At 40.8% G+C, this 26,748-nt stretch overlaps 1 protein-coding gene across 2 annotated transcripts in view; it reads right to left on the reverse strand.

Annotated features, from left to right (window-relative positions):
* ttc17 (tetratricopeptide repeat domain 17) overlaps positions 1-26,748 on the reverse strand; it is a 69,323-nt gene that overhangs the window by 6,851 nt on the left and 35,724 nt on the right. For both annotated transcript variants that reach the window (XM_033038890.1, XM_033038891.1), the window contains 7 exons: positions 25,359-25,583; positions 24,008-24,194; positions 13,740-13,904; positions 8,542-8,795; positions 4,838-5,015; positions 3,354-3,474; positions 1,617-1,776 (listed from right to left, as the gene is read on the reverse strand). In XM_033038890.1, the coding sequence (XP_032894781.1) occupies positions 1,617-1,776; positions 3,354-3,474; positions 4,838-5,015; positions 8,542-8,795; positions 13,740-13,904; positions 24,008-24,194; positions 25,359-25,583 (1,290 nt within the window). The remainder of the gene's footprint in view (positions 1-1,616; positions 1,777-3,353; positions 3,475-4,837; positions 5,016-8,541; positions 8,796-13,739; positions 13,905-24,007; positions 24,195-25,358; positions 25,584-26,748) is intronic.

Raw genomic sequence — 26,748 nt, forward strand, 5'->3', positions numbered from 1 at the left:
GGAGTTCACAAAACTCAAATTTTAGCTATAATCAAAGATATGCATGCAAAAATCACAAATGTAGATCAAGCCTGAAGGAAAGATGGTGAACAAAATTACTTCATTTGGCATATAAAATTTATGCCAAATTTCATGTTAAATAACTGAAAGTTAATAAGTAAATAATGATCCTAATGCGCATACAGCCCAGATCAGAATTAACGCTGAACAAATTAATCTCATGTCTTCACCATATTTTTCCTAAGATTTCCAAATAACCACCATTTCACACAAGATTTCTATACAGAATTTTAAAATTACTATTAATGTTGTTGAGGTTAGATGTTGGATCCAATTATCCTGGACCAAATACACTGCCCAGACTTGCTGCCTGAAGTAGTCACTCGCATGGATTTACTCTTTCTAGATGTGGAGGATTGATCAAGCTAACCCAGCACACCCAAGCAGACTCTGATCAATGAATAAGCCTTTCTCAGCGTTATCCTATGGCCACATCCCTGAAACACTCTCATAGTCTTTGACAACTTACAACTTTTGAACAATTTTATAAATCTCTCATGGTCAGAGGTGTTAAAATTACTTAGAGAGATATGATTTAAAAAAAAATTACAAGTAATTATTACACATTTTAGGCAGACTTTTACGCAGTATTGACGAATGGTCAGTTTGTGAGGAGGTGCGTTTCTTCCATTGTTTACTTGAAAGTTTCCGAGTGTTTCCAAATTTTTCAATACCATCCAGAATGATCCTTCTCCATTATGAATGGTTACAAGACAGAGATGCATAGGAATCAGTTGTGAATTATACATTTTATAGTTATAGGGTAATACAGCATGGAAGCAAGTCCTTTGGCCGAACTCATTCATGCTGACCAAGGTGCCCCATCCAAGCTAATCCCATTTTGTCCATGCATGGCCCATATCCCTCTCTATCTTTCCTATTTGAGCACATGTCCAAATGTCTTTTAAATCCTGTTATTGTACCTGCCTCAATTACTTCACCTGCAGCTCATTCTATTTACCCACAACGCTGTGTGAAAAAGCTGCTCCCTCAGGTCCCTATTAAACCTTTCCTCACTCATCTTAAAGCTACAGTGCCTTCCATAATGTTTGGGACAAAGGCCCATCATTTATTTATTTGCCTCTGTACTCCACAATTTAAGATTTGTAATAGAAAAATTACATGTGGTTAAAGTGCACATTGACAGATTCTATTATAGGGTATTTTTAAACATTTTGGCTTCACCATGTAGAAATTACAGCTGTGTTTATACATAGTCCCCCCATTTCAGGGCACCATAATGTTTGGGACACATGGCTTCACAGGAACCCTGAAGTGTATAGACACATCCTATCTGCTCAAGTTGAAACCAATGCCTCAAAACACATGGGCCGGCAGTTCATTCTTCTGCAAGACAATGAGCCCAAACATACTGGAAGCAGTAACATGACTGGAAATTATTTGACTACTTTGAGGCAGGGAGGATGTGAGCTTTTGCAGAGTAATGTCTTTGGTTGATTCAAAACATTGGTTAACTCAACACATTTAGTGAAATTATGCAGAAAGAATATCTTAAGAGTCTCAAGACAGATAATCTGCTTCTGCATTCAGCGTACCTCTTTCAATTGCCTTTCTCCAGTATAATGTATACTGAGTCGACTTGCCACACCATATAAATGATCTAAAGTGTGCATACTGGCATGGAGGTTGGCATTACAAACAGGTTCCACCGCTGGTTCTTGCAGGGATGTGGCAAAGTCAATATGTTCCGTAATACTGGAAAGAAAATGCAAAATAAATTGTCATAGATTTTTTTTAAACTTGAGAATCAATGGAATTTGTGTTCACACTGGTGGAACTTGAACTTGCGTGAGGTCAATATGGGAAAATTTAGATAATTGGAAACCACCACCAATATATTAGTCTTGTACCCATTTTGATTTATTCTTTTGTTAAAAGCATCCGAACATTGGAATTATAGGGAGAGAGTAAAAGAGTGGGCCTAATTAGCAAACAGTTGCTGAATTTCTTCCTTCCATGTTGTAAAACAAAATGGTGTGTCAACCTTTTTTTGAATACAATAAACCAACGTGATTCTGTTTGCAAAAAGATTTATTGGCCCACTGCGAGTGCAAAAAAAAATCCATTGTTCAGATATTTGTTACAAAAGAACAAATCAAAATGGGTACAAGACCATGGTCAATGCCTCTATTCATAATTAAGTAACATAATTTGCGTTATCAACTAATTTGTTAATACCATGTACATACACACCTAGCTTTCTCATCATGCATCCTTTCAAAAGTCTTTAATTCAATCGTTACTGTCTCATCTAATTTTCGCAGTTTTAAATCTTATTTGCTATGCACCTGGTCATTCTATTAGCTTATCTATAACCCCTTGAAGGCACTTAAGTATTTTGTGATGTTTAGGACACCTTCAAGCTTTGCATCATTACAAATTTTGGAACTGTGCTGTGTACTCAAGTCGATATCATTAATGAAAATTGGAATCAATAGTGGTTCATGACACAACCTGAAGGATACCTCTGTATACTTCCCCAAAATATAAAACCCAGTTATTTTACTAAACTCTTTATTAGCTATTAACTTCTGATGTATATATGTTGCTCCCACTATCAATGGTTTCAGTTTTATTACATTGATTTATATTTTATCAAATGCCTTTTAAAAATCTATTCATACAACATTAATTAATTGCACAACATTCATTCATCAAAAAACTTCAATTAATTTAGTTTAAAAACAATTCACCAATCATGACTTTTATTCTTATTCTTTCCACGTCATAATTTTTAATGACAAACTATGCTCTCTCTCTAACTACCTTTATTAACTCAGACTAAATGACCACCCTCGTACTGATTACCCATCTCTACCTTCCCTGCAACTTAATACTTTGTTTCCTCGACTTCCAAGTTTCTACGATAGAACCTCGACGACAAATGTTGTTTCTCTTTCCTGTAATTCTAACTAACCTGAAGAATGTTTCCAGCATTTTTCTGTATTACTTTCACATTTTCAGCACCTGATGATTTTTGGTATTTACATTTATAATCTAGTCAGGATTTAACCAAGTTTATTAAATTGATTGTACTTTAAGCATGTTCAACATCAATTTAAATTATGCTATTTCAGCATGTACTTTATTATCCGCTCAGTAATAACATTTCCAGTCCATGTAACCTAAACTCCTCAAGGATGCCAGACACTGTGTGAATTCCTATGAATACAATTAAGAGAAGCTTACTACCAATGAAGAAGAAGTTAAGTTGCTAGCCTTTAATAAAACATGTTTGCTATTTTTAAGGAGAAGCAATGGAGGCAGCTTACTCTATATTTTTGGTGGAAACTGCGAGCCATGTGCTTGCAACAGTTGTGAGCTGAACCTTTCGGATTTTCAGACATTCATCAGGACTAGGCCATCCGAGTCTGGCGTAATCTCTCCTTTTTCCTGAAAGGTGAAATACTATTAAGACAACTAAAATGCAACCTTATATACTAACTTATCTGGATTAATGAAAGAACATAGAATTTGGAGTATTATTGCAGTACACATTCACCAATAAGGTTAACTTTAGAGTTTAAAGACACAGCGTGGAAATAGGCCCTTCGGCCCACTGAGTCCGCTCTGACTAGTGATCACCCCGTACACTAGCACTATCTTACACACTAGGGGCAATTTACAGAAGCCAATTAACCTACAAACCTGTACATCTTTGGAGTGTGGCGCCAGCAATGGCTGTCCTTTCCTACTTTGTGTTTTAATAGTATGTGCTAAATGTACGTTTTTAGTGTTCTTTAGCTTGTTTTATGTGGGGGGTGGGGGAAAACTTTTTCTAATCTCTTACCTCGACGGAGATGCAATTTTTTCCCGTATGGTATCTCCGTCCGCACTGCGGCGAGTTGGTGGCCATTGCTGGAGACCGAATACGAGAGCTCCACCGCGGGACTTTAACATCGCGGAGCCCTGCGGTCTCTGGTCAGAGACCGACTTCGGGAAATCCAAGCCGCGGGAGTTTCGATCGCCCCGCTGCGGGAGCTTCGACCGCCGGCTGCGGGAGCTTTGATCGTCCCGACAGATGGTTCGACTGCCCTGACCGAGGGAGAATAAAGAGGAAGAAGATTGGACTTTTTTGCCTTCCATCACAGTGAGGAATGTGTGGGGAATTCACTGTGGTGGATGTTTATGTTAATTTTTAAGTAGTTGTGTGTCTTGTTTTTTTCCCAGTGTGGCTGTATGGTAATTCGCATATCACTGTACCTTAATTGGTACATGTGACAATAAAAGACCTTTGAAACTTTTGAATGCAGAGCACAGAGAAAACCCACGTGGTCACAGGGAGATCGTACAAACTCTGTACAGACAGCACCTGTGGTCAGGATTGAACCCGAGTATCTGGCACTGTAAGGCAGCATCTCTACTGCTGCGCATTGTGCTGCCCTAAAATCCATTTACTTTGAAATTGTAATATATTTTAAACTTAAAACAAATCTATGACATTGCATCATCTACTTCTTGAATATATTTCAAATAAAACCGACTTGCTGTGAATAAAGTAAAAACTTCAATATGATGTAATCTGGAAGGCCAAATTTTAAATGGGCAATGATCAGAAAATGTCTCCGCTTGCCTTATTTTAGAATGCAGTAAATATCAGTTCTCACCATAAATAGCATGTACCTTTAAGAATAATTGCCAAATTTTCATTTAGAATCCACCCATAAATAATCCATACTAATCATATAATAAAAACAATATATCTGCAGAGCAAATTAACATTAGATCACAAACTTACATAAAGCACCCAATTTACCTTGAGGCCCTGGAGAGGGTATTTTAGGCCCACTTATTTCAAATGCAGACTGGTAATGGACATCGGCTTCCTCATTTACCAAATAATTTTCACTCTTCTCACCATTTTGAGTATTGTAATCCTGTGCATCTGTGCTCTCCATCCTTGACTTCTTAACACGTTTAACTTGAACGGTTATCTTTTCCAAAAGAGGACGAACAGTGGTAAGATTAAACGTTAAGGCACTAATAAAGCATATTTTGGTTTAATTACAATTTCTATTTTTGTTATAATCAATGGTCTTGAATTTATTGTCAACAGTGAGAAATTATATAGCCAGTGAGTGAAAACAAAACACCTGACAAAAATCTCCCAACTTCTGCTATGATGTGATCCATATTAAATAATTCTTACCAAACGAATTCCAAGAAAGGAAAACACGATACATAGTACAGGTGCACAACCTTTTATCCGAACATCCAAATAACGAAAAGCTCCGAATAGTGGACATTTTTTCGGTCCTTGAAGAAAGGTCCTTGAAGACGTTCACCGAGGGCGGCCCGCAGAGGTGACAGCGGAACCTCGGTCAGTCCTCGAAGAAAGGGGATCCCCATTCATAAAAGAGAAGGTGAGGGTATATTGCGCGGGAGGGTTAATAATTGACAATCTGCTGCTGCCTGCCCGCTGAGTTAAAAAGTTCCCACGGTAGACAGTGTATCGTGTGTCTTGCGTGGGAACTTTTTAACTCAGCGGGCAGGCAGCAGCAGATTGTCGCTCCCTTCAGTTTCACCCCACCTACACCCCTCTGCTTCCCGGCCATGTGTGTGACCCCTTCCCTCCCCTCTCCAGCTCCCCGCCCATTGCACCGGCGCGGGGGCTTTGCACTGTCTTCACGTCGGCGATGCCAGCAGGTCAGTGCCAGTCACCGGAGACGTCAGGACCAACGGGACACCGACCCCCAGGCCCACTGCAAGCACGGAGATCCCAGAGACCCACAGCAAGCAGCAGCCCAGCCCCGTTCCAACTCCAGAGGAACACGCTCCCCGTAAGGACAGAAGCTGATGGTGTGCAAGGTACGTCTTGTTCTTGGGGTTGCGGATGAGGGGGCGCAGCTCGGGCTGTGATGTCTCCGGCCACCCCCTTGTACAGGAGCTGAGACGTCCTGTACAGGGGGGTGGCCGGAGACGTCCTGTCAGCTCCTGTCCAGGGGGGAGGCCGGAGACGTCAGGACCAACGGGACACCGACTGCAAGCACGGAGATCCCAGAGACTCACAGCCAGCAGCAACTCTAGCCCAGCCCCGCTCCAACTCCAGAGGAACCCGGGTAGCGGATGAGGGGGCGCAGCTCGGGCTGTGGGCTGTAGCGGCCCATCGGGGGAGCGGATTCCTCTGGAGTTGGAGGGACAGGGAGACACAGCGGCTTTTGAGAATGGTGGGCAATCACTTCCAAAGTTCTGCCCACACAGTCAGTACACCTCTCCTACACTTATCTCCCGCACTAAGATCATCTCGCAGAGAATGATCCCAGCCTAACCCTCCCTATTCTCTCCTATTCTGCAAGAAAAAACTACATTGAAGACTCAAACTCGCGATCGAGTAACTGCCGGGATCGAGGCGCAAACTCGCGACCTTGCGGATATGAGCCGAGCACTCTACCACTGAGCCAGCCGTTAAAATCTACGCTAAAAATCTTCCAATCCGAAAGCCGATAAATTCCGAATTACGAAAAGTGTCTGGTCCCAAGGCTTTCGGATAAAAGGTTGTGCACCTGTACTAAGTAAAGATTGAAATATACATCTATGACTAAAGATAAAGATGAATTAACACGACTAAACTTGCACCTTTTTTTCTTTTAAACTCTCTCATATTTTGAAGACTGGCTTGGGATTTTCTGGTATAAATACTTGAAATATTATTATGGCCAGGGACACCATTAAAAACTTGCACCAAGCATTGATTTTAAAGGCATTTTATAGTGTTAAGAGTTAACACATCGCTTAAATTTTCATAAATTCGACTTATTTGTTTTAATTTTATGGAAGGTAATGGCAAATAGCACCACTCTGTGGAGGAAATCAGAATCGCTGACCGCAACAATAAGATTTCAAAATTAAAATATATCAATCCAGAAATCCTTAGGTTTCTCAGCAAACAGTATTTCTATCCTAGTCACGCCCCCCTAAATCTGGACCGATAGATGTTGAATGGGAAGGCACAGTATTACTGCAGTAAGGCCAGTTGTCTCAAACCTCTGGTGACCTAGGTTTGATTCTGCAGTCTGTGCTGTGTGTGAAGTTTGTACTCGCTGGTTTTTGGGTGCTCCAGATTCCTTCCATATCCCCAAAGATGCGCTGATCATTCAGTAACTGGTCACTATATATTACCCCAAGTGAAGGTGGCTGATAAGAGAATCAGGGGGGTTTTAATATGATTGAACAAGTTACAGGGAGATCAGCGGGGAAAATGGGATTGGTCTGAGAGCCAGCAAATACTTGATGGCCCAAATGGTTTATATGCCTGAAAGCAACATAGTAACAACTAAACTACATTTTTAGATGATAGATGTTATTTTGAGAAAAATACACCTACAATGTTCACACCCATATGCCTTTCAGCTGTATCTCCTTATTTCCAACATAAGGGTTGAAATAAAATAAGTCAAATTACCTACTCTAAAATAATATGATTAATTTTGCTCAATAATCTTTTGGTATCTTTTGGATTTTATATGGTTGAGTAGACGTTTTAAAAGTATATGCTCAATGGTTGAAGATCCTTGCAATATGGTTTGGGGATCCTTACAATGCTGTGCATCTGATGGAGTTAAAGAAGTGTGGCTTTTCAGCCTAGCAGAATTTCCTCATACAAAATTGAACTGCAGGCAACTTTTAATACAAAATAGGCTTTTCTCAATGGCTCAATAAGTTCATCCAAGTTGTAGTTGAGCATTGCCCATGATGGTATCAGCATGATTGTAATAGAGCAAACTCAAGTTATTTGATCTCATCGAGATATCAAGTAACTCAACAAAAATGGAAGTTTAAATGTGTGATCAAAACCTAAGTATGTACTCCAAAAATCTTATCTTTAATTCAACTCAATACTGGTGTTCAAATTTTAGCTGGTTATCAACAAGGGAGGAATCAACTCAACAAACAGATTTTGGAGCCTCATCTTTATGTGCAACTATGTCTGGGATTTTCAAGCTGGATTGATATATCTCAATAACTATTTTCATGGAGATTGAAAAAGTTGCAAATTTTAAAATAACTATGCAGGTTCAAATTAAAGAAAAGGTTCAAAATTTATGAGAGAGACTTTGGTTGGTTACATCTCAATCACTAAATGGATTAAAAAAATACACAGGCTGATATGAAGCCTTTCATTACAGCAGAGTATCTCAATTACAGATGGATGGAAAATTCAAAACCACGATTGTGAAATTTTAACATACATTTTGCACAAATATTATTTGTTTTCAGAAAGTGCAAACATATTTAACCCATATCCAGAATTTCCAGCTGATAAACTAAATTGGAATCATAGTAACCAAATGCAGGTAGTAGAATTACACAAATATGCCTTGCAAAAACTACTGTTGATAAATTTAAATTACTTAATGATTATGGAAAATACAACCAAGTGAACCCAATAAAAAATACCCAGTCTATTCCACTGACAATAACAGGGAGCAATGTCACGACAACAAAAGTTTCCTTTCTTACCCATTCAACCTCATCATCGTTATCTTCACAATCTCCAAAGCAGGATCCAGGCACTCCATCCTGAACACTTTTCTTTAAAACCCGAATACCCTGTAGATCAACTCGATGACCTTTAGCTTCAAATACGCCTTCAAAAGCTCCAAGAAGGTCTTTTTCTGAGGGCCAGGTATTCTCAAAAGCTTCGTCTGCAGCAGATGGATTTTCATCGGACTCCAAATGTTGTAAAATTTCTCGTTCATCAGTGCTGTTGAGTTCTGCCATGATTATAGTTACAAACAGTAATATATTAATATCAAAGGTCAAAAGAGATAATGATTACTTCAAAACGCAAAAAGTCTCGTCTGAACCATGTGCCCAATAATAAATAGCTCTCACTGGGATCCATGAGATGGCCATGAACCTTGGGAGCACAAAGACACTGTAGATATGAGCTGGTTTGCATGATTGAGAGGGTCAAATGCATTACTTTTTCTCAGTTCAGAGCGATGATGCAGATTGTAAAGGGAGGTAGTACCACAGGCGACGACTAAAAAAAATTGCTGAAGGAACTCAGCAGGTTGATCTGCATCTGTGTACGTGGGGGGTGGGAGGGAGTAAGGAACTCCTACAGATGCTGCCGCATCTGCTGAGTTAAGTCTTAGAAACATAGTGTGGAAACAAGCCTTTCGGCCCAACCGCCTACGCCAACCAACATGCTCTATCCACACTAGTGCCACCTGCCTTGCGTTTGCGATATATCTCTCGAAAACTATCCTATCCATACACCTGTCCAAATGTTTCTTAAACGTTGTGATAGTGCCTGCCTCAACTACCTCCTCCAGCACCTCGTTCCATATAAATACCACCCTGTGTGTAAAAAAAGTTCCCCTTAAATCTTTTCCCTCCTCACCATAAAAAAAAGTTCCACCAGCTGTTTGTTTATTGTTCCAGGATCAACAGTCTACATTTTAATTCAGGAAAGGAATCTATTTAAAATGCTATGGGGTCCAGGGAGGGAAGGTGTGGGGTCAGTCGTTCAGCCAATATATTTTGAGAGAGCATGAGACATTTTCTTGGGTAAGGTTGAAAACAGGATGAGAAAAGGTAGGAATAAAAACTAGATGATGTAGCATTCAGGACTGGAGCAAAGGGGACTATGAGGGTAGTCATCCTAATACACCAAGGGAAGGATGTTGAACAACTGATTTTAATAATAGTGTTCAGAAACCTATGTGGAGGTGAGGGAGTAGAGTTCAAAATTCTGGTTGGTTGGCTGTCATGGAGAAAATGAGATGAGTGGGTACGGTTAGATTGTTGTTACGTTAAGATTCCAGGATTATTTAATTAAAGGAAACCAAGAAAGCAAATACAGGAGGAGTAGGCCATCAGGACCTTCAAGCCTGCCCCACCTTTTAATCTAATCATGGCTAATTTATGTTGACCTCAACTCTTCTTCTGTGCCATTTAGTTTAGTTTCTCCATATCTCTCCATTCGTCGATTTAACAAATATTTCTCAACCTCTAAATACTTCTAATGAACCAGTCTAACTGAATTCCATAGATTTCCCACTCTCTATATGATAAGACATTTCTATGTACAAAGGTTTAAATGACTGGCCCCCAGACTTCGTGGTATGGTGCCTTTGCTTGAGAAACACCCATGCGTGGAAAAAATCCCATCATCTACCCTGTCAAGCCCCTTTACATTACATGTTTGAATAAATTCAGCCGCAACTCTTCTGAACTCCACGAAATACAGGCCCAAATTATTTTGTCATTGCATGCAAAGGATATGCAACAAAATACTAAACATGACTACTTTAATTTACATGACATTACTGTGTCTCAAACATTATGGTGCCGTGAAATGGAGGGACTACATATAAACACAGCTGTAATTTCAACATGGTGAAATCAAAATGTATAAAAATGGCCTTTATTAAAATCTGACAATGTGCACTTTAACCACATGTGATTTTTTTCTATTACAAATCTCAGATTGTGGAGTACAAAGGCAAATAAATAAATTATGGGTCTTTGTCCCAAACATTATGTAGGGCACTGTACGTGCTTCAAAATTAGAGTATCCTTATCACAGCTTTGGAAACCTTACATACAGCTCCTTCCTTTACGTCATTAATGTAAATACTAAATAATTGCAGGCAGGGAACTACAGGCTCACAGTACTCCACGAGTTACCTCTTTCCAGTCTGAAAATGTCCCATTTATTCCAATTCTGTTTTCTCCAAGACGATCAATACAATCTAACAAACTCCCTCCAAAGCTTCAAATCCCTGGACATACACATCAATGATGATCTGCCCTGAGCCCAGCACATTGATGCAATTACAAAAAAAGCTTACTAACACCTCTGCTTCCTCAGAAGTTTGAGAAGATTTGGCATGTTACCGAATACCCGTGTACAGTGGAGAGCATACTGACTTGTTGTACCATGGCCTGGTTTTGTAATTCAAACCATCAAAAATGAAGGAGGCCGCAGAAAGTGGTGGACATTACCTTGTCCACCACAGGTATTGAGCTCCCCATCAAAGGGATCTACAGGAAGCACTGCCTCAAAATGGCAGCTAATATCAAAGACCCATATCACCCTCATCCACAGTTCCAATCAGGAAGAAGGTATAGGAGACTGCAAACCATTAACTACAGCTTCAAGAATAACTTCTTCCCATCAATCATCATACTCATAAACCATCCCGACACAACTCTTTCTTAGAACAGAACTACTATAGACTTTGTTAAGGTTGTACTATGTACGTTGGCTTGCACTGTCATTATTTGGTTTACTTGATTATATATTTATTCAATGTTGTTGCTGCAGTTAATATGTCTGTAAATAAGCAGCAAGGAAGAATTGTATGGTTAGGGTCCCGCTACAAATGACAATTAAACGCTCTCAACTCTCTTGAATCCATGTACATCTTCCTATGTGGCACCTTGTCAAACATCTCTTGGAAATCTAAATGCACTACATCTACAGGTTCTCTTCTATTTACTCTCCCTGCTATATCCTCAAATTTATTAAACATGATTTAACTTTCATGAACCCATATTGACTATGTTTAATTATTTTCAGCTTTCCGAAATGATTAGCTATTTCCTCTTTACTTATTGACTCTACTATCTAGCCAATCATAGCTGTTAAACTAGACAGGACTCAACAGGTTTCCAGCCAGATCGAGCAATAGAGTTAACAGTTGCCACAACAAGAATTGTAAGAACATAAAAATAAAAGGTTGTGCAGTCAAACATACTCATTTGTTCAGTGCTAATCTCACCAAATGGCATTATGTACAAGAGGGGTTGAATAGACTACTACTGTTTCTGGAACAAATAAAGTATAAGTTTGATAGAAATGGAATTGAACACTTAAAAATAACCCATCAAACAGGCTCAGGATTTTGCATGTATCCAATTCTGTTGCCAAGAATAGCATATTAATATTGGTAATGTCCCTTAGATATTTTTTAAAAAGTTTGACTTAGTCACTTAGACAGGAACAATATCCTGTACAAACAAAATCTACATAGCATCACCACATCATTAATATAGCAACTCTAAAGGCATTCTTCTGAAATATAGTCAATGTTAATGACATCTACATTTGAGTTTTGATTTCAGACGGTTAAAATGTCCAGATTTATCATATGGCTTTCACATAAAAAGCTAATTTTTGTCAACCTTGCTCGAAATTCTATCACCTGCTACACCATGGAGAAAATATCCACGGTTAAGAAATAGCACGGTCAGATGCATTGACCCAGTGAGTTTCTATCTATACCAGAAGATCTTTAGGACTTAACCATATTTGGTGATTTTAGGTCTAACAAGACAGCCTAGATGTGGTTTCATTTGATTGAAAGATACAGCATGGAATAGGCCTTTTAGTCCATCAAGTCCTCACCATCCATCAATGATCAATTCACATTAGTTCTATGTTATCCCACTTTTGAATCCATTCCACATACACACAAGGGGCAATTTGCATTAGCCAATTAACCTACAAACATGCACCTTTTTGGAAACTCGCACTGATAGCACCCAAGGTGAAGATTGAACCTGGGTCTCTGGCTGTGTGCCAACCAGCTCAATCATTGTGCCACTGTGCTGTACTTATTTAAGATCTTCCTAATAATACTCAGAAAACTAAGTTGGAGTACTCAACTGACAGAATACAAAGCGCAACGTTCACCAAAAATGAAAAAGTACAGGTAAAAACCATCAAACATTTTCAGGTTTATCTTTTTGGTCCAGGTATATTGTTAAGGTTAGTATATCTAAAGGTGAATTATAATCAAAGTGTGTCATCATCTTACACTGATATTTAGTGAACTAGAACTGAGATGGTTAAACATGAGGTTTATTTTTTAAAATTCAGTTTGGGAAGAATGGCTCTGATTATTGCCTGTAAAGAAACCCCGATTTATCCAATAACTCTTAATTTTATTACAGTGACATACATGAGTTGTGACTCTTATCAAATATAACTAAAAGTGGGTTCATGCTGCCATTGAGTGTAAAATCAAAGCAATGTAATGGCATTAAATTATTTCTGTATGTTTGAATGCAATGGAATTACCCGTCCTGAATGTCGAAGAACTTGCAAAGCCAGGATTGGACTCATAAGCCACCTGAGAGTCCATAAAACAGAACGTAAAAACAACAGAACATAGACCATCATCCTCGACCTCGAGGGATAGCCACGACGACGACGACATTAATCTAATTTACTACATATCAAATACCAGAGAGCACATTTTTAAGGAGAGGGACAAAGTTGAAAGAAAATGTGTGGGGCAAGTTTTTTTTTTAAAAAGGAGGATGGCGAGTACCTGCAATACATTGCCAGGTGTGGTGTGGAGACAGATACGATTCTGGTATTTAAAAGACTTTTGGACAGGCACATGGATATGCACGAAATGGAGGGGTATGGATTATGTGCAGGCAGACAAAAATTGAATGCAATGTTCTCTATTCATTTGAGGACTATTTTGCTGCTTTCTTTCATTATGTACATTCCTGATCTGAATGTTATTTTAAGATAGTCATTTGAGTCATCAGAGTGCATTGCAAAATTTTAATTAATAAACAAATATGACTTTTGGGTTTAATAAGCCTGCACATGAAAATGTATGTTCAACGTAAAAAATAATGTTATCATATCCATCAGATAAACTGGGTATACGAGTAAAGGAATTCACTTTTAACATCAGATGGTGAAGAATCCACAGTTGAGTCTCCCGGTGATTCAGAAAGTTCTTTGATGACGCTTTCCTCTGAGGACTTGACTATTCCCTCTGGATCAGCATAATACTTCTGATGCTCATGAGTTAATACATCCTTCTGACTGCTGTAACAATGGCTTTCTAGGAATAAAGACAAAAAAAATGACATGTATATTTTGTATTACATTTGGAAAATAAATGCCAATATTACTTACAAAAATGTTTAAAACCATTGGCACTTAATTTTGAAATAAATTATTCATTATGTTATACAGTTTCGAGTAAATCAGTTAACTGCAAGATGTAGAAATTCTTCACCACTTAGAAAGACACGAGTAGAAGACCAAAGAACGGTTTTCTCTTTCATGGTGAAGTTGTGAGAAAACACTAAGTAAGAGTGAAGAGTGATCATAACATGGTAGAATTTCATAGGTAGTTTGACATACCAAACTTAAAGGCATGCAAGTAGGAATAATAATGGATGGGATTTATATAGCGCCTTTCTAATACTCAAGGCGCTTTACATCGCATTATTCATTCACTCCTCAGTCACACTCGGTGGTGGTAAGCTACTTCTGTAGCCACAGCTGCCCTGGGGCAGACTGACGGAAGCGTGGCTGCCATTCTGCGCCTACGGCCCCTCCGACCACCACCAATCACTCACACACATTCACACACAGGCAAAGGTGGGTGAAGTGTCTTGCCCAAGGACACAACGACAGTATGCACTCCAAGCGGGATTCGAACCGGCCACCTTCCGGTCGCCAGCCGAACACTTAGCCCATTGTGCCATCTGTCGTCCCAATGAATAGTATTCTGTGAAAACAGATTAAGTAAGGTAATGAGGAAGCAGAGAAAGATGTTTAAGGAGATACTTCATAGTTCCTAACAAAGATATGGTATATTGAGAGAGACTCGACAAAAATAGGTATCCATCCATACTAAAGAAGTTAAGAATGGTGTCAAATTGAAAAAAAAAGGCATACAATGTTATGAAAATTAGCGATAGAAGATTTTTAAAACCAGAACCAAATGCTGAAAAATCCATAAAAGGTGAAAAGTAGAATATGGGTAAGTTAGTAAGAAATATAATAATCAGTAAGAGCTTCACGAATTAAAAAGGAAAGCAGCCAAGTTAAATGTTCTTATAGATTACATAGAAACTAGATGCAGGAGGCCATTCGGCCCTTCGAGCCAGCACCGCCATTCATTGTGATCATGGCTGATCGTCCCCTATCAATAACCCATGCCTGCCTTCTCCCCATATCCCTTGACTCCACTAGCCCCTAGAGCTCTATCTAACTCTCTCTTAAATCCATCCAGTGACTTGGCCTCCACTGCCCTCTGTGGCTGGGAATTCTATAAATTCACAACTCTCTGGGTGAAAACGTTTTTTCTCACCTCAGTCTTAAATGACCTCCCCTTTATTCTAAGACTGTGGCCCCTGGTTCTGGACTCGCCCAACATTGGGAACATTTTTCCTGCATCTAGCTTGTCCAGTCCTTTTATAATTTTATATGTTTCTATAAGATCCCCCCTCATCCTAAACTCCAGTGAATACAAGCCTAGTCTTTTCAATCTTTCCTCATATGACGGTCCCGCCATCCCAGGGATCCATCTCGTGAACCTACACTGCACTGCCTCAATCACAAGGATGTCCTTCCTCGAATTAGGAGACCAAAACTGTACACAATACTCCAGATGTGGTCTCACCAGAGCCCTATACAACTGCAGAAGAACCTCTTTACTCCTATACTGAAATCCTCTTGTTATGAAGGCCAACATTCCATTAGCTTTCTTCACTGCCTGCTGTACCTGTAAGCCAACTTTCAGTGACCGGTGTACACATGAAACTTGAAGTACAAAGTCATAAACAATAGTTAATTATTCATCATGGTGGAAACGAAAATATATAATTACAAGATTATGCTGTAATGTGCTACAGGTTAAAAATAGTTCCATAGGTCTTATGGAAGTGATCTCCCTGCTCCTTCATAAAAAGTAGTCTATTATACAAAATGTTATAAATTGATTGAAAGTGTTACCAATATTAAAAAACTAAATGAATCTTAAATAAAGAACAGAGGTTTGAAATAAACAGCAAAATACAACAGAAGTATAACAATTCCCCTCAGATAACTTCTTAAAAAATTCAATGAACATTCTACTTGAACCTATTTGTCATTTAATAAGACCACGACTAATCTGATTTGAACTTTATTGCCACATACTTGTATCATTTGGCTCCTTATTATTTGCTTATCAAGAATCCATTTAAACGTCTATCTTAAAAATATTCAAAGCCTGCTTCCCTTGACCTTTGAGAAAGAGTTCCCAAGGCTCGACTTCTGAAAAATATAATAGCCTCATCTCTGCCTTAAATGGTGACCGTTCATTTATAATTAGTGACCCCTTGTTCCATACACTTTTTCAACCTTTCACTCTCTCAAGAGGATACGTATATCCTCTTCACATCCACCTTGTCAAGACCCTCAGGACTTTGTGTTTTAATTAAGTCTCTTTGCACTCTTCTGAATGTCCTACCAAGTCCAATGCTGTTCATTACAGGTATTCTAATAAATTTATCTGATGAGTGAGAGTCTAACACATTTACATCCGCCCGTAAATAAGGGGAAAAATACTGTACATGGTTCTCCACTGCTCACCAATGAAGTATAATCCCCCAATCTTAGCATTCAATTCCTCTTTCAATAAACAGCAATATTCTGCTGCATGCCTTTTGAAAACTATGTACGAGGACACCAAGATCTCTGGATATCGTAAAGCTCTACAATCTCCCACACGATGTAGATGTATTTTCTTTACCCCCCCCCCCCAAAAAACACAGTGGTGCAGCAGTAGAGTTGCTGCCTTACAGTGCCAGACACCCGGGTTCGATCCTGACTACGGGTGCTGTCTGTACGGAGTTTGTATGTACTCCCTGTAACTGCGTGGGTTTTCTCTGGGTGCTTCAATTTCCTCCCACATTGCAGGTTAATTGGCCTCTGTAAACTGGCCTGAGGTTGAAGGATAGAACTAGTTTAGTTTAGTTTAGAGATACAGCGCGGAAACAGGCCCTTCGGCCCACCAGGTCCGCGCTGACCAGCGATCCCCGCATATCAACACTATCCTACACCCACTAGGGACAATTTTCACATTTACCAAGCAAATTAACCTACAAACCTGTACGTCTTTGGAGTGTGGGAGGAAACCGAAAATCTTGGAGAAAATTCATGCAGGTCACAAGGAGAACGTACAAACTCCGAACAGACAGCACCTGTAGTCGGGATTGAACCCGGGTCTCTGGAGCTGCATTCGCTGTAAGGCAGTAACTCTACTGCTGTGCCACCGTGCCGCCCTAGTGTATGGGTAATCGCTAGTCAGTGTTCACTCAGTGGGTTAAGGGGCCCGTTTCCACTCTGTATCTTTAAATTAAAAAGAAAAAGTAATTTGCCCATACTATAACTGATCAGCCAGATCTTTATCACTCGCTAGCCTATCAATATTCCTTTGTAGTTTTATTATGTTCACAATTTCTGTTCGCAAACGGAATCAAGGGATATGGGAAGAAAGCAGGAACGGGGTACTGATTTTGGATGAATGGCGGTGCTGGCTCTAAGGGCCGAATGGCCTATTCCAGCACCTATTTTCTATGTTTCTATGTTCCCTCATATCTGTCTTATCAGCAAATTTGGCAACAACACCTTTGGTTCCTTCATCCAAGTCAGTTGATAAATTGCAGAAAGTTGAGGTCACACACCCATTGCCGTAACTACTTGTTGCAACTTGCCAACTAGAAGATGATTCATTTATGCTTACTCTTGGTTTCTTGACTGTCAGCCAATTCCTATCCATGTAATTTGATACCTTCTAAATCAACAGGTTTTATATTCTGCAATAATCTGTGATGTGGCACTTTATTAAATGCCTTCTGGAAGTCTTAGAATAGCATATCGAAGGTTCTAAGGAGTGGACTTGAACAAATAACTGATTCAAAACCTAGGATATATAAATTGTCTTTATATACAATTGATGCAGTTGAGTTGTACCTTTAAGACGTTGCCTGGGCTAATTGATCATCTCTGTGACACAACTAATGCCCTCATGTCTCATTCTGGAGCATAATCTAGGCCAATTTATTTACAATGTATTGAGAGAGTATTGTATTATCTATAATACTGTATTTTCAATAGATATTAAATTGAAAAAACTATATGGAAAAATATTTTTAGTTCATTAGGCAAAAAAGAAACCCTGCAATAATTGTTCAATGGAAAATCAAAGAGATTCCCATGAAAGCCAATAATAGTGTTTTGTGATTTCAGCCCTGTGGACTTCCAATGGCAGAACTATATCTTAAATTTAATATTGCTGTCATTTCAAACATACGTGGAACAGCTGATTTTGAGTACATTTGCTTGGGCAATAGGTTTTCCACCATTACTCATCAATATTTCTCCCTCACTCTCTGTAACCATGAGCAGATACCTGGCCTCGTGTCTTCCCCTGTCTAGCTACGATCAGTTAAATTAATAAAGTATCAACCAAAAATAGAAACTCTAACCTAATGTTTCATTCACTCAATGCAGTATTAAGAGGGACACAAGGAACAGTTTTTATGATTGGATGAGTCAGAATACAGAGGCGGCTGATGTACTCAGAATCCAATTTCAAAACTTGGTTCAGAGTGTAATGTTTGAGACCACGTAAGGCCCTGTTGTGACTAGCACAAGCAGAAGGAAAACATGTCCGACATCTTGTAAGTATGATTTATTCTGCCCCACCCACGGACACTTCTCCAAGGTCACCTGCTCTCGATCACGAGGCACAGCCCTTTATATTAAAGGGGCACTGGCATTTACATATACATCACATCTCCCCCTTTACTTTAATTACAATTCTCCCCCTTCCCTTAAATTACGTTACATCTCCCCTCTTCAACGTTGGTCAAATTAATAACTTGAACCTTAATGAATTTAATGTGGATAAAGTACCACAAATAACACAGTGCTCGTCATACTACAAAACTATAAAAAAATTGCCCAACAATTTTACATAACAAGTCGAGTTGGGGGTTTTGACAATCGCCCACTTCTCGTGCAAGTCGTCTTTCCAACTCGTTCTGTGTCGTACTTCTGTTGTGTGCGAGTGTGGCTTGGCTCGCTTTGAGCCGATTCCCCCACCACAGACCCTTGTGATGCGGCCTGTGATAGTTCGCTTGAGTTTGGGAGACTAGCTCCATCTGGGTGAGGGGTTCCTCCTTGTGGGAGTGTGTTCGCACTTGTCTGCTGCGTGTTGCCAGGGCATGGCTCAGCTGCTTCGTGCGCAGGTCGTATGTCCTTCCTGTTCCTGCGGAACTCTGTACCGCTCGGTGTAGAGATGACGTAGCTCCGAGGGGACAGATTTTCTCTTGCAATACGGCCGCGTTGCCACTCAGTTGGTTTGGCATGAAACCATACCTGTTGTTGTTGTTCCAGGCGTGGCAGCGGCTCGACGCTTGCCTTCACATTGAAGTATGCTGCCTGTTTTTCTTGTCGGATGGCCAGTTGTGGTCCCATGGGAGGGACATGATGAGGCAGTAAGAGTGATAGAGGCGATGGCAATTTGCTTCTTAACAGTCTACTGTTCAGTAACTGTGAGGGGGCATAGCCGCCCGTCCCATCAAGTGGGGTGTTGCGGTATTCGAGGATGGCGTACATCGGGTCACGGCCGCTGCGTTTGGTTTTCCTCATGATACCTTTTATAGTTTGCACACAGCGCTCTATCTGCCCGTTGCTCTGTGGATATATGGGACTTGAGGTGACATGGGCAAATTCCCAGTCATCCTGGAACCTACGAAACTCAGCACAGACAAATTGTCTCGCGTTGTCAGTCATCACCAAGTCAGGAATGCCATTCCGGGCAAACATGCCCTTCATCTCACGTATCACCGAATGTGACGTCATGTCTGTCAGTTGCGCTATTTCTGGGTGCTTGGAGTAATAGTCCACTACAAGCAAATGGTCAACTCCATCCAGATGGAAGATGTCTGCGCCGACCTTAGACCAAGGTCTGCTGGGGATGAAGTGTGGTTGGAGCGGCTAGCTTGCTTGTGCTTTCCTTGTCGCCTGGCATATCGAGCAATTTCCCACAGTGACTTCAATCTGTGCGTTCATTCCTGGCCACGCAAATAAATTGCGGGCTCGTTGTTTCAGTTTCACTACTCCCAGATGTGATTCATGTAGCGCGTTCAGCATCTGCCTCCGCATGCTTTAGGGGACTACGATTCGGTTTTCCCTCAAGACTAATCCGTCAACTTCAACCAGCTCGTCATGGTATGTATGAAACGGAGTCAAGTCCGAGGGCAGATCACGCCTGTTACTAGGCCAACCCTTCCTTAATATACTCGCACAACAGTGTTAGGGTTCGATCTTTCTTTGTTTCAGCTTTGAACTGCGCAAGGCGCTCGTCTGACATGTGTAGGATGGCTTCTACAGCATGTATCACGTTTGGCAGTGCGGTGTACTCTTCCGCAGGTGTGTTTGCACTGGGCAGCCGGCTCAGGGCATCGGGGACAAACGTTTCCCATCCCGGCTTCCACCGTATTTCCAGGTCGTACCGTAGCAGGTGCATTCGCATGCGTTGGAGTCTGGGGCTTAATTTGTGTAGTGGCTTGGCGAGCAAGCCTACTAATGGCTTGTGGTCAGTAAGAATTACTGTGCACTGACCAACAATGAAGTCATGAAACTTTCTGCATGCATACAGTATGGAGTACAGCTCCTTCTCTATAGTTGCATAGTTGCGCTCGGCCGCGTTCACACGTCGTGATGCGTATGCAACAGGTCTCTCGTCTTGCATCAGGACCGCTCCAAATCCGCTGTTGGAAGCATCTGTGGCAATTGACACGGGCGCGTTCACATCGTAGTTTGAGTATGGGTGGTGAAGTGAGAAGACATTTCAGCTTGTCTACTGCATGTCTGTGCTTCTGCTCAAAATGCCACGCTATTCCCTTTTCTGTTAGCTGTCTAAGTGGGGCGGTGATCACCAAGAGGTTCGGAATAAACTTAGCCATGTATGTCACCATCCCCAAGAACGTTTGCACTTCAGCCTTGTTTGTTGGGTATGGCATTTGTAGCATGCTGCTGACACGAGATGGGCTTGGTGACACGCCTGCTTGCGAGATGACATGTCCCACATATTCAATCTCATTTGAGCGCATTACCGACTTTCGGGGATTGAGCTTTAGGCCGGATTCTTTCACCCGTTTGAGTAGGGCTTTCACCCTTGCGTCATGTTGTGCTGCGTTCACACCCCAAACGAGAATGTCGTCGACAACTATCTCCACCCCTTGTAAATCGCCAAACTCTTCCTGCATCGCCCGCTGCCAAATCTCACTTGCGGATGAGATTCCAAATGGAAGCACGAGGTATCGGTATCTCCCAAAGGTAGTATTAAATGTGGTCAGACGAGAGCTGTCATCGCTCAGTGGGAACTGCCAGTACCCACTTGTAGCGTCAAATTTTGAGAACCATTCTGCCTTCGGCATGCGGGCTGCAATGTTCTGGAACGTCGGCATTGGGAAATGCTCCCTACGATTGGCCGCATTGAGGTCACGTGAGTCAAGGCATATGCGAACTTCACCATTAGGTTTGCTGACCACAGTCATTGAATTCACCCAATCTGTCGGTTCACTCACGGGCTTTATGACTCCCAAGCTTTCCATGCGCTCTAATTCGGCTTTGACCTTATGCCTGATCTTATAGGGTATAGTGCGTGGCGGGTTTTGCTTAGGTTGCACGTTCTCTTGCAGCGCTATGTTGTACTCGTGTCTTTTTAGCCTTCCCAGCCCTTGGAAAATCTCACGGTTTTCCTCAATGATCCTTGCAGTGTATGATGGGCTCGCACTCACGCTATCAACCGCCTCCTTTCGCACAAGAAGCCCTAACTTTTCACACGTTAGTTTCCCAAATATGGGTTTCACATTCCCCCTCACTATTTGAAAGGCAACCCTGTGTTCTTTCTTACCTACTTTGACGTTCCCTTTTGCCTGCCCCACGGGCTTCATTGTATGTCCAGAATAGGACCTCAGTGTCACGTTCGTCTTCAGTAAGTCAAGACCACTTTCTGAACAAGTGCTCTGGCAGGATGTCCACTTGAGCTCCAGAGTCAAGTTTGAACTCAATGTTCACATTGTTGATGCTGCACATCTGTCCCCATTCACACGTCGACCCAATCACAGCATCAGTCACGGCGTCAATGTAGAAGACATCAACCTCGTCGTCCACTGGCTCAGGCAGCGGTGTGGCGTTCATCTGGAACTCGACGTTGCGGACGTCACGGCTCCAGTCCCCAGCCTTTTGGCTGATTCGCCGGTCATATTGTCGGGGACGTGGGCGGCTGTTGGGCGCTCTATTTACCGGGCAGTCGGGGGATCTGGAAAGATGTCCAATCTCTCCACAGGTATAACACCTCATGTACTGAGCAGGGCAGTAGTTGCCTTTATGCCCGCGGGTGCATGACCGGCAGACGGTATCCTTACCAGAATCACGGATTTCTGTCTGTGGTTGTCTGGGTCGCGAATCCCTGCCTCGGCCCCAAGGCCGACTGGCGCTGTCCCGTTTCACATAATCAACTGTCTCTTCGGTGTCGATGGCGGTTGGGGCAATCTGCTTCATCTGTTCGGCTGCTGCTTCAGCTATCAGACACATGTCACTGCATTTTTCCAGTGTTAAATCATCGCATTGTAGTAGTTTTTCCCGGAGCGGCTGGCTGGTGATGCCGCGGACAATTCTGTCTCGTAGCAATGAGTCATGGATAATGCCAAACTCACAATCTTTGGCTAAAGACTTCACTGCAGTCAGGTAGCTGGAGAAGGTCTCCCCTCGCCGCTGATTACGTGTATTAAAGACATATCTTGAGACAGTTAAGTTCCTTTTTGGTTCACAGTATGTCTGAAACTTATCCTTCAGGGGTTGTATTTTGTCAGTTTCCTCCTGGGTAAACTCAAAGGTCTCATAAATCTCCTGAGCTGCCGGCCCAGCTACGTGGAGGAATGTTGCACAGCGAATATTATCTGGTTTATTTGTTAGTTCTGTTGCTGCCTCGTACAGCTGGAATGCCCTTATCCAGTCCTTATAATTCTTGGCCACGTTTCCTTGCATGGAGAGTGGTCCCGGTGGCTTGAGTCCTGCCATTCTTTTCTTTAGTTTTTTTTTTAACTTTGACACCATGTAATGTTTGAGACCACGTAAGGCCCTGTTGTGACTAGCACAAGCAGAAGGAAAACACGTCCGACATCTTGTAAGTATGATTTATTCTGCCCCACCCACGGACACTTCTCCAAGGTCACCTGCTCTCGATCACAAGGCACAGCCCTTTATATTAAAGGGGCACTGGCATTTACATATACATCACACAGAGATATAGGATGTATACAGGTCCTTTGGCCCACAAAAGTCCAGGCAAACCATTGATCACCCATTCACACTAACTCCATGTTATCTCACATTTTCCATTGGTAGGTTGCAAACAAATGGCAAGTATACCAGTCAATGCAAGTGCACAATTAATGCATTTCTTTCATTCTTTCCTTTTACATCAATGTTCGACATAGATTTTCTTTTTGTAAATATTCTCTTTCATGGATAAATGTGATGAGGCAGAGCTGTAATCTGAACTGCATGCCAATTAATTGCCAAGAGGAAGGCCGTTAATAGATAGATGTGCTGCGGTATGGTTAAATAAAGTTGTTAAGATACTTGCAGGGGCTTCAAATTAACATATTGAAAATAACAGGCAGCATTGTACCATTTTATATCATTCTAATCATTTTCGACTCACACGTTGCACATTTATACTAAGCAAACATCATGAATTATAATAAATAGTTATCAAAGTACTTCACAGACACATCCAATCACATTATAAGAATTCATCATACAGTGCATGAGAAATACAGTAACTAATTTAAAATTTAACACACAAAAATGCCTTTGGACTGGATACTCTTTTCATTACAGTACTGAGAAACCATCTTCCTCAGATTGTGTGAATCAATTCAAAATCACTAAGTTTTCGTGTAAATTCAGTCTTTACAGAATTTGACACAATTGAAATTTCCACTTCTATGTAGGCAGATTTGATTAACAAGATTTCAGTAGGACATCATATGGTGCCTTAACCTGCTGCACATTGGGTACATATTAATTTTGTTGGAATGATTCTACATGTCCTCTTACCTTCAAGACTCGTATATCTTTGCTTACCTGCACATTTCGAAGATGTAATGTTGTATAGAAAAGGATAGAACTGTAGGCAACGGATTAACTTCAGGTTGTTGTCGCAATCAGGGCATCTAGTTGTTCTTTCCATTGCTGTTCTGAATGCCTGAAGAGCAGCACTAACATTCTTCAGGGCTAGGTAGGCATTTCCCAAGCTTAATAAGGTGAGTGGCTGTAGGTGAGGAAGTGTGTGTGTGATTGGAGAAGTGGGGAGGAAGGGGGTGCGGGAGAAAGGAAGAAAAAAAAATTGTGGTTAATGGTACCACAATTTAAAAAAGATGCAAATTTTGGCAGAAACTGTAATCTCAAAAGCTGAAGCAAACACCTGACAACAGATATTTATCACCACCATCGCATTACTCCCCCCCCCCCCCCCCCCCCCCCACCAAAAAAAAGCTCCATAGATCAGTGCGCAAATAGCATTGGTGTATAAATCTTCTCCCACTTCTTTATTTTTAGGAATGCTCTTTTATTTGATTGAAAATTATTACCTTCTTCAAGAAAGTAAGGTCACCAATGATTAAAATTGCCATGTTTTGTAATCATATATTTTTCCATTATTAAGGTACTGCAATATTTTAGAATTTTATTAATTTCAAAGAGCAGTCCTGACCAATATTTATCCATCATCACATCACAAAAACAGTTTTTGATCAACATCACTATCTGTGGAAACTGACTACTGTATTTCCTGCACTACATGAGTAAAGCCCATTTAAAATGAAGACCCCAGGTCGTGTAATGCAATATTTTCTTTCATTCACCTATTTGCCTTTATCACCCAAAGGTCTTCTTCCCATCTTAATCCTAAAATCTCATTGATTGAAAAGGTACACTTAGGGCTCTCTCCCTCCCCCCCACCCCCCAAAGGTTCTCAGTCTCACAAGTCCATAAACAATCTCTTGAACCAAAATTAATTATGCTCCGAAGAATGTGGAAAGCTCTATAGGTGTGTACAGATGTGAGTATTTATTGCAACAAGATTTGGGCTTTACATCCTCTGTACCAGACATTTCAGGAGCAAATCAAAACTTATCCCATTACCTACGTTCAACAGGTCAACCAGTGGACACTTGGTGCTATTATGAAGTATGAAGCCACTTCCCTAAAATTATTACTGCAATGTAACTTTACATGTATTGTGCAGAACTAATATTCACAAGGCATAATAACATTAAGATTATATATTTTAAGATCATCTTTTGCAGATCTACTGTTGCATGCCAATTTTTAAGATATTGAATCAAATCCTTTGCGATATATAGAGAATGCACACAACTTTTCACCATTTACTGGTTGAATGCAGCATAAATAATTGATTTCATGTCTAACTCACCTCTGTGCTGTTAATAGTAAGTGCTTTTTGCAAAAGAACAGCAGCGTCCTGATGTAGGTGAATATGAATGAGTAGGTTAGCCAGGTTGACCAGTGGAATGTCCATGTAATGTTCAGGAACCACATTTAGTGCTCTTTTCAAACAGGCAAGAGCAGAGGTTGTGTTCCCAACTGCTCGCCAATAAAGTCCTGCTTCATTCAACAGTAACCACATCGGAGCAATTTGCTAGAAATAAAACAAGAATGCATTTGGCCATCAAAATCAATGTTCATATCAATCAAGAAATAACATTCATTAAGTCACAGTTATATGAATTCAAATATTTCTACCCAGTTAAGTCTATATTAAAAATAAACTGCTGGCAGAACTCAGCATGTTTTGAAGAAGGAAACCGACCCAAACTATTGACTGGCCATTTCCCACCAGACATTTGCCTGACCTATCGAGTTTGTCCAACAGTTGTTTTCAGCTCAAGATTCCAGCATCTGCAGGCTCTTGTGTCTCCACGTCCATATTATAATCTAATATATTTATTATAGGTAGGAAAATAACATGTTCTATCTTGTTGGAGTATGAGTGTACAGCGAAGCTTGCCATAAACAAGATGCTATTGAAAAAAAATATTGTTCGTTCTTTTCAAAGCACAGCTCTTTCACAATTCCTCTGACTGTGAAATAAACTAATTACCTTAATCTACATTTCATGGTTATATACTGTCCAATGAACAGTAACTTAGATTCAGCTATTCAGAACTATTTTGAAGGAAGAATGAGCAATATGAACTAAAGGGGTACAATTTTTAAAGCGATTTAGGAATAGGATGTAGGTTTGAATTTTTGAAGGACTGATATGTTGAGATCAAAACATTGGGATTTTTAAAATAGCTTATGAAAGAAAGGAATTTAGTCCAAGTCTCTATAAATCATGGATTAGGTATCATGTAGAGAATGATTAGTTCTGCAAGATTTTGTGGTTGTTTCCAGTGGCAGGAGGATCAGTAACCAATCTGAGGAAGCAGTTCCAAGATGATCGATAGAAACGATAGAGGCTAGCTCTCCAGTCCCCAACATAGCACCTGCCAACTGGAATACACTGAAAGGATAGTGGGAAAAGATTCATTTAATTTACCCAAAGGAGAATTGAACAACTCTTCACAAAATGTTTGAGTGTGGAGTTTGCACATTCACTCCGAGACCACTTGGGATTCCTTTGGATTCACCAGTTTCCTCCAATATCCCAGTCATGTGGTTCAGACTGCTAGGGCAGCACCTGGTGCAGCGGTATAGTTGCGGCCTTACAGCGCAGGGACCCAGGTTCGATGTTTACTATGGAGCTTGTACATTCTTCCTGTGACTGCTTGAGTTTTCTCTGAGTGCTCCAGTTTCCTTCC

This window comes from Amblyraja radiata, chromosome 20, assembly GCF_010909765.2.
Source record: "Amblyraja radiata isolate CabotCenter1 chromosome 20, sAmbRad1.1.pri, whole genome shotgun sequence".
Lineage (NCBI taxonomy): Eukaryota > Metazoa > Chordata > Chondrichthyes > Rajiformes > Rajidae > Amblyraja > Amblyraja radiata.